Source organism: Tenrec ecaudatus, chromosome 13 (assembly GCF_050624435.1).
Source record: "Tenrec ecaudatus isolate mTenEca1 chromosome 13, mTenEca1.hap1, whole genome shotgun sequence".
Taxonomy (NCBI): domain Eukaryota; kingdom Metazoa; phylum Chordata; class Mammalia; order Afrosoricida; family Tenrecidae; genus Tenrec; species Tenrec ecaudatus.
Window position 1 is genome coordinate 36,620,277 of NC_134542.1, and position 17,948 is coordinate 36,638,224.

Below are 17,948 nucleotides of genomic sequence, written 5' to 3' on the forward strand. Positions count from 1 at the left end.
GGAATCGAATAGATTGTAGGCGGGGATGGATACATGAAAGGTTGTATGTGTTCAGAAGAGATGAAAATTGCAGCTATAATTTAAGGACAACATTTAAAAAATCATTTTATTGGGGGCTCATACAACTCTTATTACAATCCATACTTCCATCCATTGTGTCAAGCACGTTTTTACATTTGTTGCCATCATCATTCTCAAAGCATTTGCTTTCTACTTGAGCCCTTGATATCAGTTCCTCATTTTTCCCTTCCCTCCCCATCCCACCACCCTCACAAACCCTTGATAATTTATAAATTATTATTATTTTGTCATGCCTTACACTGTCCGACGTCTCCCTTCACCCACTTTTCTGTTGTTCGTTCCCCTGAGAGGGGGTTATGTGTAGAGCCTTATAATCAGTTCCCCCTTTCTACCCCACCTTCCTTCCACTCCGAGTATTGCCACTCTCACCACTGGTCCTGAAGGGATCGTCTGTCCTGGATTCCCTGTGTGTTTCCAGTTCCTATCTGTACCAGTGTACATCCTCTGGTCTAGCAGATTTGTAAGGTAGAATTGGGGTCATGATAGTGGCGGGAGGAAGCATTTAAGAACTAGAGGAAAGTTGTATGCTTCATCATTGCTACACTGCACCTTGACTGGCTCAAGGGGATTTCCAGTTGCCTACAGATGGGCTTTGGGTCTCCACTCTGCACTCCCCTCATTCACAATGATATATTTTGTTCTTTGATGCCTGATAACTGATTCCTTCGACACCTTGTGATCACACAGGCTGGTGTTCTTCAATGTGGGCTTGGTTGCTTCTGAGCTAGATGGCCGCTTGTTCACCTTCAAGCCTATGAGACCCCGGACGCTGCATCTTTCGATAGCCGGCACCACAGCAATCTCTTCACCACAGCAGTCGTGTCGGGAAGGAGAGTATCACAAAATGCCAGTTTACTAGAACAGAGTGCTCTTGCATTGACGGAGGACTTGAGTAAAGGCTCATTATCCATGTGCTACATTAATACTAAACCTATACATATATACACATAGACCTATTTCCCCATTGTCATATGTAAATATATTTACATAATTACATGGCTGTATTTAGACCTCTATAAATGCCCTTTGCCTCCTATTTCTTTCCTCTCCTTTTACTTTCCCCTTGTCCCACTCTCATGCTCAGCCTTCATATGGGTTTCAGTAATTCCTCTTGGTTACATTGCCCATAATCAATCCCTACCAGGCCTCTTACACCCTCATTGCCTCTCATTTGCATCACTTGTTGTTCCCTTGTTCCTGGGTTTGTTAACACCACTTCCTTTCCCCCACCAACCCCTCTCCCTTGTCCTCAACATGACCATCACCATGGGTCAGTTGTTTTCTCTTTCAGAGTGTTTATCCAGTCTAATTTAGATAGACCTGCAGAGATAATAATATGCACAAAAACAAGACAGCAAAACAACAGCAAAAGAAAACGACAAACTAATGACAAAAAAAAGAGAGAAAAGCCTGTAAATAGTTCAAGGTCTGTTGACCTTTAGGAGTGTTTTCCAGTTAGTCTGATGGAGTGCCATGCCCTGGCCCCAAAGTCTATTTTTGGTATTGACTTGGGACTTCCTTGCTCTACTTCCCTTGCTGTTCTGTTGCATACCCTTTGTGTTTTGCTTCGGTGTGGTGGGGTCAGATGGGGTGCAATTCCCACACTGTGTCGCCAATGTTGCCCTTGTATGGCTGTGGGTCAGTGAGGGATGTTGTGTCTCCTAGTGGGGCCGGCCAAATGGTCCTCTCTGTGCATTGGCTGCTCTGTGCAGGGATATCGTCCTCAAGGATTGGTGGACCAGGGTGTGCTCCACTCTCTCTTCCTCCGCCTTCATTTGTCCCATGTGCTCTGATCAGACATGTCCCTCTCCCTGAGCTGTAGCTTCAGTACTGAAGGACATTTTTTAAGTCTTAAGAAAAAAAATTTTTTTTTTTACATTTTTTAAGTCTTCAATAGGGCAAAGACAAAGACACATCATCCTGATTAGAAAGACCATTAGCTCGAGGCCATAATGGCATCTGAGAATTTGCTGAGGTACAGAGCCTTAAAAAGGAAATGGGAGGGCAAAGAAAACTCAGAAAAAGCATGATTTGTGGTGGAGCAGTGCTGTGTAGTTAAGAGAGAGTATAGAAGCAGGAATAGGACCGTTATTGGAACATGTACATAATTAGAAAAGCTTACAAGATTGGTCCAGGACCTTCTGACCAAAGCAGTAAGGGCATGATTCTTAACTATGTCATCATCACCCTCCCCTACCTCTCTGCCCCAGAATCCCCAGTGTGATTATTTCCATGGAAGACTCCTTCAGGCGAGCGAGAGAGTGTCTAAGGGAGATTGCTCTTCCCTGGGCTAGGGAGTGAAAGTAAATTCACTTTCCAGTGCATTCTACCTTGGGGCAAGGCTGTCTCCCCAGTTCCCCCCCCCCCCCCAAAGTTGTTAGGTGCTCTCCAGTCTTTTCTGATGTGAAATAGAACTAAATAGTTTGGTTTTACACTTCCTCACAATTGTTCTTGTATTTGAGCCCATTGCTGTCAAAGTACCAACTTTGCTTTTCAACACTGTAAGGGGTTTTGTGCAGTGGATTTACCCATTGCAGTACTTTGTTTGATCTCTTGCCAACTGCTTTCTTGAGCATTGATTGTAGATCCAAGCAAGATGTAAACCTTGACAACTTTAATCTTTTGCCCCTATATTATGATGCTCCCTATTTGTCTAGTTGTGAGGATTTTGGTTTTCTTTATATTGAATTGTAATTCATACTGAAGGCTGCCGTTCGACAGAATATTATCATTGATACCACATGCAAGTAAGATTTTCCTGAAGATCCTCCAACAACAGTTTTGCAGCACGTTGACAAAGGTTCAGGCTGGACTTAGAAAAGGAAATGCAAAAAAGGATATTGCTGATGTCAGCTGGATCTTGGCTGAAAGCAGAGAATACTAGAAAGATGTTCATTTGTGTTTTATTGATTATACAAAGACATTTGACTATGTAGACCCTAACAAACTATGGATAGCCTTAAGAATGGAAATTCTAGAATATTTTATTCTGCTCATGTTGAAGCTGTACAAGGATCAAGAGGCAGTTGTGGAAACAGAACAAGAGAACACTGCGTGGTTTAAAATCGGGAAAGGTATGTGCCAGGGTTCTATCCTCTCATCATACTTACTCAATCTGTATGCTGAGTGAATAATCAGAGAAACTGGGTTATATGAAGAAGAATGCGGCATCAAGTTTGGGGGAAGGTTTATTAACAACCTGTGATGTGCTGGTGACACAACCTTGTTTGCTGAAAGTGAGGAGGACTTGAGCACTTGTTGATGAAAACCAGGGATTGCCGCCCTGCCCTGGTCATTAGTTAGAGGAAATTCAATGGAGGCTCAATCCATGTGGGGACTCTGCCAATAAATTTTGGTCTTTCACTGTCATCCTTATACTGTAAACAGGTGCTTGGAATTTGAGCTTTAATGCATATGTCAGCTACAGATCAGATTAGATTTTAGCGTTGGGTATGCAGATAGTTTGGAAAGTGAGTTAAAGGGGACAAGAGAAGGGCAGTCTCTTGTGCTGTTGCAGTAATCCTAATGAGCTTGAACTAGGGACGTGGGGTGGAGTGAATGAGACAGTTGAGAACCACTCAGAATTATCAGGATGTTGTATGCATAATTGGGGTTTATGAAAAATTAACCAAAGATGATCTCCAAGTTTTTGTCATGGGCAACTAAATTAATGGTAATCATTTATTATAATGGGGAATTCAGGAAGAGTTGTAAATTTTAAAAAATTTATTTTTGTTTTTGTTTTCAGGAAGAGGAATTAAGAGATAATGCATTCAGTTATGGACACCTTTACATCAAAGTCCTTTGTGGGGCATCTAAGTAGAGCTATTCAGTCACTTGGATTAATGAGTGTGAAATTCAGCTCTAAGTTGTCTGAGTGGAGTGTTTGTGAGTTATCAGTATCTGATAGCTTGGATCCTCACGCACCCAGGCAGACAAAGAACACAAAAACACAGAGGAACACCAGCATTGAAAGAAAGGGTGCCGGTGAGTGAGTGTGGGATCTTGGAAACCAAAGGAAGAAGTCATCAGTGTTTATTTAGAGAGTTGAAGATGAGGTATGAAAAGGGTCCATTGAACCTACTAGACCGTGCAGTTGGTAACCTTGGTGAGAGTAGTGTCAGGTGGAATGGTGAGCATCAATTGATAACATAGGTTGAGAGTGAGAGTAGGAAAGGAAATGTTGAGTCTCAGAAGTTTGGCTTTGATAAAACTCAGTGCCACAGAGTTACTTCTGACCCGGATACCCCATAGGATCAGCTTCTTGTAGGTTCTGAGACTGTAACAGTCTATGGTGTAGAAAGCCTCATCTTTCTCCCGAGGAGCAGCCGGTAACTTTCAACTGCTGCCCCAGTGCATAACCTGTTATGCTGCTCAGTGCATAACCTGTTATGCCACCAGGGCACATGGCTTTGAAAAAAAAGGTGAGGAAAATAGCTTGAGATAAAATAAGGTCAGGAGCGGAAGGAGTATTTTTTGTTTTCTTTTTAAAAACCTTTTATTGTGAATTAAGTGAAGGTTTATAGAGCATTTCTTAGTTTCACAGTAAATATTTCACAGACCTAAAGGAGAGTGTTTTTACATTGAGAAATGAGTGCTGTAAGAGAGAAATTGCTGCTGCTGTTGGGTGCTGTCTAGTCAATCCCGACTCCCAGCGGCCTTAATGTATATACAGTAGAAGGAAACACCGAGTAGTCCTGCGCCGCCCTCACCTGTGTCTGAGCCTGTTGTTGCCGCCACTGTGGCAGTCTATCTCATTGAGGGGCTTCCTTTTTCTTTTTTTAACTGATTCATTGCCAAGACTGTTCTGTAGGGATTGGCCAGTCTTCCTGGTATGTTCAAAGAACATGAGATGAGGTCTTGCTATCCTCATTTCTTTAAAAAAAAATCATTTTATTGGAGGCTCATACAAATCTTATCACAATCCATACATCCATCCATTGTGTCAAGCACATTTGTACTTTTGTTGCCATCATCATTCTCAAAATATTTGCTCTCTACTTGAGCCCTTAATAACAGCTCCTCATTTTTCCCCTCCCTCCCCCTCCCTCATGAACCCTGAATGATTTATAAATTATTATTATTTTGTCATATCTTACACTGTCTGACGTCTCCCTTCACCCACCTTTCTGTTGTCCATCCCCCAGGGAGGAGGTTTTGTGTAGATCCATGTAATTGGTTCTCCCTTTCTACCCCACCCACCCAGTATCTGGTCCTGAGGGCATCATCGTCCTGGCTATCCTCATTTCTGAGGAGCATTCTGACTAACTCTTCCAGTACAGATGGCTTGTTTCCTTGCAGCCCATGGTGTATTTGATATTCCTCAACAGTACCACAATTCAAAAGCACCAATCTTGATGTGGTCTTCCTTATTCACAGTCCAACTTCACATGCATATGTGGTAATGGAAAATACCTTGGCTTTGGTTAGGCGCACTATATTCTTCAAAGTAACATGGATTTTTTTAAAACACCTTGAAGGAAATTTATTGCACCAGATTTTCCCAGTATGATACTTCTTGATTTCCTGACTCCTACTGTCATACAATGTGAATACTGAAGGAAGATATTCCCAGTTGGAAAGTTGAAGGAGGGGGGTACTGTGCTTCTAAGAAGAGCCTTTCAAATACTGGACTTCACATGATGTGTGGGATGGGTTTCCTGAGGTGATTTTAGGCAACAAGGTAGGATATAAGAAGTCCTGGTGATGCAGTGGGTTAAGCATTGGGTTCCGCCCCATCAGCCAGTCCAGGGGAGGAAGATGAGATTGTTTTGCTCTCATCTTAGAAACCCTACACAGTATTTCTACTCTGTCCTATAGGGTTGCTCTGAGTTATAATCGACTTGATGGCAGTGGATTTGATTTCTAAGGTAGAATGTATATTCCAGGTAAAGGAAACGGGCCACCGAGGGTTGAAGAAGGAAGAATGGATGGACATAGATGGAAAGCGGCAAAAAGTCTTAATTTAACCAAGTCTGCATGGCCCTGTAAAGGAGCGATGGAGAAGGATGAGAGTTTAGCTTGGTGATGGCAGAAGTGAATGCTGTGCTATGGAGTGTGGTTCTTGTCTTAAGGTACTGGAACCACTTTGAGTGGGCGGTGGCATGAGAAACTGTGCATTAGGAAGAAAATTCTGACGGCAGCTGGAGATGGGGGTGGAGGAAGGGCAAGAGCTCTTCTCTGTGTAGCCACCAGTGTCTCCATCTAGGGAGCACCCGCACAAAATCACTCCCATTGTGCTGGTTTTGCAGCTAAAAGATCAGGCTTTGGGGAGGTTTTCTCCTCTTTGTTCAGTTCAAACAAAGCTTCTTAACATCCCCTCTGCAGTTAGAGGAGGGGGCGGGGGCTTGGTTGCCGTTTATTGCTTCCCACTGCACGGAATTTAAGCTTGCCCTTGCCCTCTGGATACTTAAAAAGGAAGAAGCAACTGCTTACTATGAATATAAATTAATGGAGAAGTGGTGGTGAGTCTGTGTTTGAAGACAGCCCTCTATTTTTCAGGTGAAATACTGCCCTGCTGAAGAAGGTTAATTTTGTCTGCTGCAGTAATATGCAGTAGTCAGCAGATGTTGAAAACACTGCAGAATGAAAACAGGCAAGAATTCATGCAAACAAAGTCAATTCTGTTATCTAAGCATTTTCTAGCTCTGGCCTGTATCATAGTTAAAAGTTACATTGTTAGATATGCTCTGTTAATATTGGAAGGTTAAAGGATTTATTAGTTTCAGTCACTGACTTGAGATGCCTGGGTAATGGCTCTGTAATTTTACTTGCAAAATACAACATGATTAGGGGCACCTAAGCTGAAGGGCACTGGCTCGAACCCACCAGCAACTCCTAGGGAGAAAGATGTGACAGTCTGTTTTGGTAAGGATTACAGTCTCGGAAACCTCAATGGGGCTGGGGTGGTGGGTGGTGAGGTGGTTCTATGCTGCTCCATAGGCTCACTTTGAGTGGACATGGATTTTTATACTCATGGACTTCAAAAAGTGTATGGAAAAAAGGAATTCAAAGGTAATAGAGCTTTTCTAAGAACTTTTGAAAACCCCCTTTGTATTCTTATGAATTGTATATTGGTTGCTAAATAGTATTATAAATATTACAAGGACCTGTATTTAAATAAGGAACTCTTGTGGCACTGTGGTTAATCACTTGGCTGTTATATCTGCAGCTGGAACCGACCAGCTGCTCCTTGGGATAAAGATATAGCAATCTGCATCTGTTAAGATTAAAAAACAACAACAAAACACCCATTGCTATAGAGTGAATTCTCATTCTTTGTTGTCCCACAGGACAGAGCAGAACTGCCCCACAGGGTTTCCCGGCTGCTGTCTTTACAGAGTCAGACTCTCCTATATTTCATCTGAGGAGTTATTGGTGGGTTTGAACCACAGAAATTTCAGTTGAGTTTCTTTCTGTAAAGATTATAGTGTTGGAAAATGTGGGGGAGTTTCTGCTCTTTTTACAGGGTCATTATGAGTAGGGATTGACTGGATAGCAATGAGTTTGGTTTATATGTTTATAATCTGGTGGCTAACTAAGGTATAAGAAAAACTACTTTAAAAAAAAAAAAAAACTACGTTTATGACAAATTTGAGTGAAATGGATTACTGATTCTTGATACGCTTAATGATGAACTAGTTTAAACTTATTTTTTTTTCAGTATCTTTATTTGAAATTATTTTGTAGCCTTCTGTATTTATTTGTTTTTTTAAATAATTTTATTGGGGGCTTGTACAATTCTTATTACAATCCATACATATATCCATTGTGTCAAGCACATTTGTATATTTGTTGCCTTTATCATTCTCAAAACATTTGCTTTCTTCTTGCGCCTTTGGTATCAGCTCCTCATTTTCCCCCTCCATCCCTGCTTCCCCCTCCCTCATGAACCCTTGATACTTTATAAATTATTATTATTTGTCATGTTTTAGACACTGTCTGACGTCTCCCTTCACCCACTTTTCTGTTGTCCATCCCCCAGGGAGGAGGTTATATGTAGATGCTTATAATCAGTTCCCCCTTTCCAGCCCACCTTCTCCCCACCCTTCCGTTATTGCCACTCTTAACACTGGTCCTGTAGGTATCATCTGTGCTGGATTCCCTGTATTTCCAGTTCCTATTTGTACCAGTGTTTCTATTACGTATTTTCTTCTCTCCTTTCCTTTCCTTTTTTAACCTGTTTATGCTTTTTCTTAGCCCAGACCAATCATTCGAATTTTTTTCCCAGCCAAGCCTGAAATTTGGGTATAATGCTTTCGGATCGTTTAAAATAACATATAAGGCTGGTTTATTTTCCCTTTAGCTATATTAGTTGAATAAAGTATTGGTATTTGATTTTTCTTTCCTAATTAGGCTTCACTTATGCTAATATGATGAGTTTATATTTTCTTAGTACAGTTCAGGGAACTAGAATAATTAATTTAGGATTACGTGGGAGAAGATAGCTTTGGGTAGAGAATGGTTGGTTAAGAATTCATGGAAGATAATTTACAGACGGCTACTAGGAATTGACTGTAGGGGAGTAGTTCTCCTGTCCCAGCAGCATTGCCATACAACTCATTTGTTAGAAATGTCGATTCTCAGCTCCATCCTCCACTCATTGATTGAAAACCTGGGGAGAAAGAGGAGCAATGGTGTGTTTAACCATCTCTTCAGGTAGACTGCAGGAGAAAGACAGGCTTTCTGCACCATTAAAGACAGCCTCAGTGACTCTCAGGGGTAGTGCTACTCTGCCCTGTAAGGTTGCTGTGAGTTGGAATGGACTAGAGGCAGGGTGTTTAGGGTTGTATTGTTTTTTGGTTTTTTTTTTTTAGTTTTCACATGGACTCCATCTCGGTGATAGTACACACACCTCTCCCCCTTTCCCCCCGTTGATTACACTGTATATACTCCCATAGAAGCTGAGTTTTCCAGCACATTTTAATATGTAGTTTTTGTGGTAAAATTAGGTGCCTCGGCTGATATTTGGGTCAGCTTAGACTCGAGTATATACAGTAATTTTGAGAACCATTTAGACTATTTTGTAAAAAAGAATTCCCTTTCTAAGTTTCTTAAAGAAACTCAAGTTTGGGACAGTAACTGATGTAGGTTTGGGTTGTTCCCCCTTAATTGGCTGGCAGACTGCTCTTTGTGTTCTCAGTTGGACATTTTGTATCTTGAGGGAAAATAGTAGATGTTCTTAGGTGACGAATTAGAACATTTTAGATGCCATTGAGTTGGTTTTGAGCCATAGTAATTCTGTGAAAAACAGACTGAAATACTACCCAATCCTGCACCACCCTTAAAATCGTTATACTTGAAACCATTGTTGCTGCTACTGTTATCAATCTGTCTTGTTGAGAGTTTTCCTCATTTCACTGACGCTCTATCAAGCATGCCCACCTTCCCAGGGACTAGTTAGCAGGTCCAGAGTACATGAGATGAAGTCTTCCATTCTTGGAGTCTCAGGTGCATTCTGATTGTACTTCTTCCAAGATATACTGCTAACCCCTAGTGTACAATATTCTTTACCCACACGATGATTCAAAAGCCTCAGTACTTCATTATTCATTGTCCAATTTTCACATGCACGTGAGGCAACTGAGAAGTACAGTGGCTTGAGTTAGGCCCACCTTAGCATTCCAAGTGATGTTTTTGCTCTTTAATTAAATAGCATATAGAAATTTCTATCTTTAAATTCTTTTCTTTTTTAGGAGGCAAAACCTTCAACTGAAGACTTGGGGGATAAGAAAGAAGGCGAATACATCAAACTCAAAGTCATTGGACAGGTGAGTCCCATTATTTTTTCTATTTAATTTGGTTCATTGATTTAATTTTTATATTTGGTGTGAGGTTCATTTTTTGCATGTGGTATCCCGTTGTCTCAGCAATATTTGTTGAAAGATTTCTTTCACCATAGCATTGTGTTGGCATATTTGTAGAGAATCGGTTAACGGTAAATGTATGTTGTTGAAGAATGGTGTCACGTCTGCCCTCATCTGGCTATACAAGGGAGAAGGAGAATCCAACTCTATCTGCCTGGGGATGATTCCTATGAGACAGAGAGGTCTGACGTGCCTCGGCTCTGCCATATAACCTTATTTATTCCATTCTGAAACCAGCCATCTCACCCATGGCACTGAATTTCTTTCTTGAGTTTGATAATCCACTGTAGTGGCCACATAGAATTCATGTTACTAGCAATTATGGGGTTTACTAGGGAATTTAACTGGTTGTAAGTCAGGATTTAAAAAAGTGAAGGATACTGCCCTTTTTCTGTAGTGCCTCTTAGCCATGCTGACAGGCACATCTTTTTCTGGTCCTCAGCCACTGGTTGGTCCTTTAGCTTCTGCCCTGCATGGGCTAGTGTTTCAAAGCTTTTTTTGTGCTGAAAAACACCCATCTGTGGTCTCTGGTGCCTCTGCAGCTGTTGTTAGCACCCCACCTCACTCATCACTGCCATAGGCATCTTCTATGCGCCATTGGTGGCTCTTCTCTGCCAGTTGTGGAATTCTTTGTTCCTGTTTCTGGGATGACTTAGTTTATATCCAGTGGAATGGCAAAACTGCTCAATCCTTATGTTAGCTAAAACTCCCTTATTTGCATAATCTCACTCAATCATTTGGTGGGAGTTACAAAGACTAAGTACAGAAGAGCCATACCAATTAATTTCACTTTAGTACCATGGCGTCACATGGGCTATCGAAGCTTTATCTGTTCATGAAATTATTCATAGGCAGATAATGTCTTTATTCATAGTGTTATAATCATGAAAATATTGCAAACACGAGGCCCATACTAATGTTCATATATGAAAAATGTATGGAGGGGCCCCGGTGGTGTAGTGGCTATGTGCTGGGCTGCTGGCCACAAGGTCAGCAGTTCAAAGCCATCAGCCCTTCGTTAAGAAAATGGTACATAATTTAGGGATCCACTGTAATTTTATAGTGTACAGGTGACAGTATTTTGCCTGACAGTTTGTTTGATAGTCTGGAAAGAATTAATTGCACGGTGGGAGCAGCACCGAGGTGCTAACCACAGTGTTGACGGTTTAGACCCACCAGCAGCTCCTTGGGTAAAATAAGAAGCTTGTTTGCCCCTGTAAAGATTTGCACAACAGGATGACCACGGAAGGTGACCTGCAGGCAGCAGGGCACAATGCCGGGGCTATAACAGAAGGGCTTAACATAGAGGCCCAGCTGAATGAACTGAACCATTCCTTGAAGCTGCCTGCACCATTGGGCGGAGGGCTGGGAACTTGGATGGGAAAGGAAGCAGGAGTGGCTGTTGCGGGATTGTGAAAGTGATGATCATTGGGCTTTGAGGAGACCCTGGGCCCTCAAAGTGGGTGTCCAGTGGAAAGGGATCCCGGATCACCATACATCTAGTACCTCAATGCCCACCCTTGCAGTGACATGACAGGTTGGGATCCTTTGAGCAGGGATCTACACTTGGAAGAATTGGCCCAGGAAGGCCCCCACTGGTATCAGTCCTCATACTTAGGGTCTACAAAGCGCCATCAAATGAGAGATGGAGCTATGTAGGGCAAATGCGAGGTGGGTTGTGGCTCAAGGTGGAACTGCACTTATACAAACTCCTCAGACCGTGTCTGGAGTGCTGGGTCATGGGGAAAATTGATGATGATAGATAGTGCATTTGACTTATATCCTAGCAGGCGATCAACAATGCTGTACTTCTTTGTTTATATGGGTTTTTGCTTTCCTCATTGCAGCTTGCTATTTTTTTGTTCTTTTTGGGTGTGTGTGTTCTGTTTGGTCATTGCTTGGCTGCTATTGATGCAGTTGATCTTATAGGATATTGATTTTGTCAAATCTCTCATAATCATACTCTGCAGAAATAATCACTATAAAAATTTGGTGTTTGTCCTTCTGGATGTTCTCTCTGTGAATGTGTATATGTATGCACGTGATGTACTCAGTATTACTATTTGGATGTCTCATAAACCCAACCTAATGCCATTGAGCTGATTCCAACTCACAGTGACGTAGGGTTCTGAGGCTGTAAGCACTCATGGGAACAAGTAGCTCCATCTTTCAAACCGTCTTTTTTCTGTTGGGTTCTACCCTCCAACTTGGCAGTTAGCCTTCCAAGGCTTGCCTGACAGTGCCACCAGAACTCCGTTGGGTGTCTCACCTCAAATTCACCATGTCCCTGTCCCCATAATGTAATTTTCTTCTGTAAACCTGCTTCACTGGCACCGTGCTTGACCTAGGAGAGAGAGAGAGAGAGAGAGAGAGAGAGAGAGAGAGAGAGAGAGAGAGAGAGAGAGAGAGAGAGTGTGTGTGTGTGTGTGTGTGTGTGTGTGTGATCTGTTTGGTTGCTGGTTGTGTGTGTGTGTGTGATCTGTTTGGTTGCTGGTTGGCTTACGGGTGCTAGTAATGCAGATGGTTTGATAGGGTTTTGATTTTGTCATATTATGACTGCCAAAATAAACCTGAGACATGCAAACCCCATGGACAAGCAGATGGAGTCTGGGCTCCTACTCTAGCCCCAATTCAAGAACAGTTAGTTCTGATAACATGGCACTACTACCTAGTCACCTTCATGAAATAAGGGAGCTACAGCAAAGTGGGTGAAAAAGTAGATGGTATTGTGATAAGAGCTGTAAGAGCCCTCAGTAAAATGACTTAAGAAAAAAAGAAAATAATTAGATGGTATCAGGCTATCGGAATAGTGTCTGGGGTCTTAAAGGTTTGTATCTTTCTTTCTTATTGTTTGTATTTTGTTCTTTATATAAGGGGCACCCCCTCAAAAATCCCCCTGGAATTTCCCCCCAAAGCTATGTATTAAAAAAATTTTTTTTTTTTTACAAACAACCTTATCACCTTCAAAGTATTCTCCATTACACTTTATATATTTGCCAAATAATGTGATTCTGTTCTTGGAAACATTTTTCAAACTCATCTGTTTGGATGGCTGACAGCACCTCCCTTGTTTTTCCTTCATCTCTCTATGTCCTCAAATTGCTGCCCTTTCATGTTCCTCTTCATTCACAGAAACAAAAAGAAGTCACATGGAGCGAGGTCAGGGGAGTCAGGTGCGTGGGCAAGAGAGTCATGCTGTTTTTTTTGCCAAAAACTGGCGCACTCAGGTGGCTGCATGAGCAGGTGTGTTCGTGGTGGCAAAACCAGTCCCCAATGGGCCAAAAATCAGGCCCTCCCATTTTTTAAAAGTTCATTTTATTGGTGGCCTCTTACAGCTCTTACATATATCAATTGTATCAAGCATGTTTGTACATTTGTTGCCATCATTATTTTCTAAACATTTACTTTCTATTTGAGTCCTTGGTATCAGCTCTTTTTTATTTTTTATAAGCCTCTAAGGGACTGCACCATTCCTGGAAACACTGCAATACCAGGCTGACGCATGGAGTGGATGGAGCAAGCTCCTACTTCAACTCCTACTTGCAAAAATATATTTAATATGTTGTTCTCAGATAGAGGATGTATCAGATATTAAACTGATAAGAACAGATACTAACTTGATCTTAGCCAAAAGGCAGAGAAGCGATAGTATCAACTCTTTTCACGACTCCCCCATCCCCCAAATCAGGCCTTTTTTGTCACACACTGTTAATACTATCTTTTCAGAATCTCTAAATAGAAACCTTGATTAATAGTCTGACCTGATTAGATAACTTTTATTCCAATACTATAAATTAAGTCTTTCTCACAGTTGTTATATATCAATTACAAAAGAAAAGTTATCTAATAGTTTCATATATTTTCTAACATTTAGTGCTATGCAACCTATATTAAGGTTTATCAGTCCTGCATATTAAAATTAGCAGTATAAGTAAAAATACTAAAGCCCTTGCATTCAAAGAATGTATTCATTGACTTTCATGACCATTTCTATTTTCAAAATTACAAGAGATGGGTATGAATTATTACAAGCCTATAAAAGCAATCCAAAACATAGAAAATGACTCCTGTCAGAGAAAATGGTGAAAGTTCTAAAAGAAGCAGATTCCAGAGACTGAGATTTTTACTGCCTGAGAAAGCTTCAAGCCTGGCTTTTCTCCTTTATGCTAAAAGTACATATTTTTGTGGGAAACTGTAGATTAGAGAGTTTGCATTTCTCTTTGAACTGTATATATGGTTAAATGATTTGATTAAAAAAAAAACCAAGCAGTTTATACAAAGGGGAATCCTCTTGTTTTCTTTTCCCTCCTTAGGATAGCAGTGAGATCCACTTCAAGGTGAAAATGACAACACATCTCAAGAAACTCAAAGAATCATACTGTCAAAGACAGGTTTGTGTATTACAATATTAAGTATAAAGCTTTATCAGTAGCTGTTCTTTTAAGGAGGGCTTTCAAAAGAAAAATACCTTTTATTATTTTTACCATCAGCAACTTTAGGGGAGTAAACTTACATTTTGTCACTTCTTTTACCCAATTTAATTGCCTATTTTCCTCTGAGATCCATCTTATTTAAAGTTTATCAAATAAGTAGAACAGTTTGAAAGGTAACTCAGGATTTTAAAGAGAACTATAAATACATATTTATGTCTCTGTAGCACACTAGTGTATACAACAATCAAGACAAGTAGTTTTTAGGGATCATTATGAGACTTCTTTAAACTATTAGTCATGGATATTTAGTAATGTGTCAAAGTTGGTGATCATATTAGCTCATTATCTATACACATAGTACCATAAGTTACTCCTGATTGAATTCTGTATTTTCAATGTTCAAAGTCTCCCTTTTTCATTTTCATATAAAAATCTAGTAAATTTAGTAAAATAAGTCTCACAGGTCTTGGTGTAAGATCAGTAGTTTATTATTTTAAGATGCCTTTTTAAATTTGGGCTCCTTCACTGGCAGTGAGACATACAGCAAACTGTTTAGCCTCTGTGGGTCTTGTTTTCCCGCCAGTAAAGTGGGAATTTTATGATCTGCACCTTTGATGATTGGATTTGATCAGTGGTTCTCAACCTTCCTCATGCCACGACCCTTTAATACAGTTCCTCATGTTGTGGTGACCCCCCCCAACCATAAAATTATTTTCGTTGCTACTTCATTACTATAATTTTGCTACTGCTATGAATTGGGCGACCTCTGTGCAAAGGTCATTTGAACCCCAAAGGGGTCATGACCCACAGGTTGAGAACCACTGGATTAGATAAACCTATCAGCTCTTAACATGATGTCTAAAAATACTCAATACATCTTACCCATATTGTCACTATTAATAAAATTAAAAATTTAAAGAAATATAATTAGAATTAGTGTATATAAAATAACCAGTAAGACTGATTTAAGTAAGAAGGAAGGCAATATGTTTGCCACTCTTTACTCAAACATAATAATACTGACCAGTTGCTGTGGAGATGGTGTGTGTCAGAGTAGAACTGCATTCTCTAGGACTTGAAATGGCCAGGGGAGGTCTCTTCAGGCCTTTCATTAAAAATAATAAACAATGATAAATCAGGTATTGTAAATGATCTTTTCAGGAAGTTTTTTTTTTTCTTCAAAGATTGGTTTCCAGAGAAACTTTTTGACCCCAACATGATGTTCTTTAAAAAGATGCAATCCTATAATTGAAATTTTAAAATATTCTACTGGTGTCAGTTTATGCTTAATTATTTAATATGTCCCTAAAGAGAAATTAAGTGAATTTTAGTTTGCATGATCTTATACACTTATGTAAAATCATGTATTAATAGTTTAATTTCTTTGAATGTCTAAAACCGTGACAGTCTTAATTCTATTAATTAAGCAAAACCTTTGTATCACTAAGTATAATTAATGATCATTGACTTGTTACTTCCTGGTGCAATGATTTCCTGTGAGCCATGCATCTCCTTTGAGCTATTATCGACAGGTTAGAAAAATATACTTTGACATCATTTCTGATAGTTACTTTGGAATTGATGCCATTCTATGTTTACTGTAGTGTGTCTGGTTAACTATTGTGCTTTCCCAAATCTCAACAACTTCAGCTGTTTAAATCCATCTTTGCTTGTACAACTGGAAGGCAGTGAGGGGACTCTCTGAGTAGAATAGTGGCCAAGGGTACATGCTGAGGAATCAGACCAGTTTGAATGTACATATTTGGTTGTGGGCTTCAGCTGTCCTGTCTGTAAAATGAAGATAAGACATTAGTATCGACCTTCCAGGGTTGTTGCAATGGATGTTTATGATTTTACGAGGGGGTACAAAAGAAAAAGAAGAAAGGAAAAAGCTCTCCTGGGCGGAGCTTTCGTAGCACACGTTTTTCCCCACTAGGTGAGCACCTAGCAACTTACTCTGTGTTAATGCATCCAAGTGGCATCCTTGCCTGGGTAGGTTCTCTGGTCACAGTGAATTTTTTTGTAAAAACAGTTTCTCTCAAACTTTGTTTTTTGTGATGGCTGATTTAAGAGAAGAGCATGCGGCTGTGAAATTTTTGTTTCCTGCTTGGGGAAAATGCCGTAGAAACTGTTGTGACATTGAACACAGCTTACAAGGACAGTGCTTTGGGAAAAACTCGTGTATGAGTGGTTTTCTCATTTCAACAAAGGTAAAATGTCAACTGCTGACAACCCTCGTTCGGGCCTTCCATCAACATCCCAAACAGACAAAAATGTGGAATCTTAGTATATTTGGAGTTCGTTCCACCAGGTCAGACTGTTTTTTAATCAAGCTTTCTATTTAGAGGTTCTGAAAAGTTAGCGTGAACAGTGTGCGACACATAAGGCCTGTTTGTGGCAGACGGGAACTGTTTTTGCCAGCATGACAGTGCACCTCACTGTCATACCATATGAGTATGCTAGTTCTTGGCAAAAAACTGCATGCCTTTCTTGCCCATGCACCTTGCTCACCTGGCCTTGCTCCTTGAGGCTTCTTTTGTTTCCAGTAATGCAGAGGGATATGAAAGGACAGCGATTTGAGGACATATAGAGGTGAAGAAAAAATGAGGGAGGTCCTGTCAGCCATCCAAGCAGATGAGTTTGAAAAATGTTTCTAAGAGTGGAATCGCAGATTTGACAAATGTATAAAGTGTAATGGAGAGTACTTGGAAGGAAATATGGTTGTTTTGTAAAGGAATTGAAATACATAGCTTTAAAGAAGGGAGAGAGAAAAACAATTCCTTTTTTTTTTTTTTGTGCCCCCTCGTGTAACTCAATAAATGGCAGTTGTAGTAGTTTGTTGTCTGGTCTCATGTTCTATGTAGCTGGTTGAAGCTTTTGTTTTTCTTTTTGTGTATCAAAGTGCCTATTATTTCTGCTAAAGAAATAATATATATTATATATAATTGCATATATAATATATATATATTTTTTGCCTTTTTAGGGAGTTCCAATGAATTCACTCAGGTTTCTCTTTGAAGGTCAGAGAATTGCTGATAATCACACTCCAAAAGAAGTGAGTACAATTTCTTCTCTGACAATTTAAAAATTTTCATGTAGCTAATGCATATTAAAACTACCCTTTCCTCGAATATTTCTGATTTAACAAGTATAGTAATTGATAGAAATAAAAATCTTTTAGTTGAACTTTGCATGTATTGCCTTAAATGCCAATAATCAGAAAGGGGAAAAGGGACAGGAATACTGGCGTGAGGCCATCCAGCACACAGCATCATCTGTTATGGAAATGGACAAATGCTGCTTGGATTTGGCACGTTTCTGAATTTTGATCCATTTTGAGGATCTTTTAATAGTGTAGCTTTAAAAACGTATTATAATTGAATCAGTTACAATTTATGCAATCCTATAGGACAGAGTAGAACTGTGCCTTAGGTTTCTGACATCCAATCTTTATAGGAGCTGATAGCCTCTCTGTGATAGCCGACCTCCAGGAAAGTAACCAGTGCATCTTAATATTTTTGCTATTATCATCTTGACTTTTAAAAAAGTTTTTATGTCCATATTTCTT

At 40.1% G+C, this 17,948-nt stretch overlaps 1 protein-coding gene and 1 non-coding gene across 6 annotated transcripts in view; one reads left to right on the top strand and one right to left on the bottom strand.

Moving 5' to 3' along the window:
- Nucleotides 1-17,948, top strand: part of SUMO1 (small ubiquitin like modifier 1) — a 44,653-nt gene that overhangs the window by 13,881 nt on the left and 12,824 nt on the right. Inside the window, exons 2-5 of one of the 5 annotated variants that reach the window (XM_075529054.1) lie at nt 5,970-6,155; nt 9,777-9,851; nt 14,266-14,338; nt 17,364-17,435. In XM_075529054.1, coding sequence (XP_075385169.1) covers nt 6,109-6,155; nt 9,777-9,851; nt 14,266-14,338; nt 17,364-17,435 — 267 coding nt within the window. In that variant the 5' untranslated portion in view covers nt 5,970-6,108. Of the gene's footprint in view, nt 1-5,969; nt 6,156-9,776; nt 9,852-14,260; nt 14,339-17,363; nt 17,436-17,948 lie in introns of all 5 variants that reach the window. The other 4 variants (XM_075529055.1, XM_075529057.1, XM_075529053.1 and 1 more) reach the window with 4 other exon arrangements.
- LOC142425027 (U2 spliceosomal RNA) lies at nt 13,405-13,594 on the bottom strand. Its single transcript, XR_012779426.1, has one exon. It is a non-coding gene; the product is annotated as a U2 spliceosomal RNA (small nuclear RNA).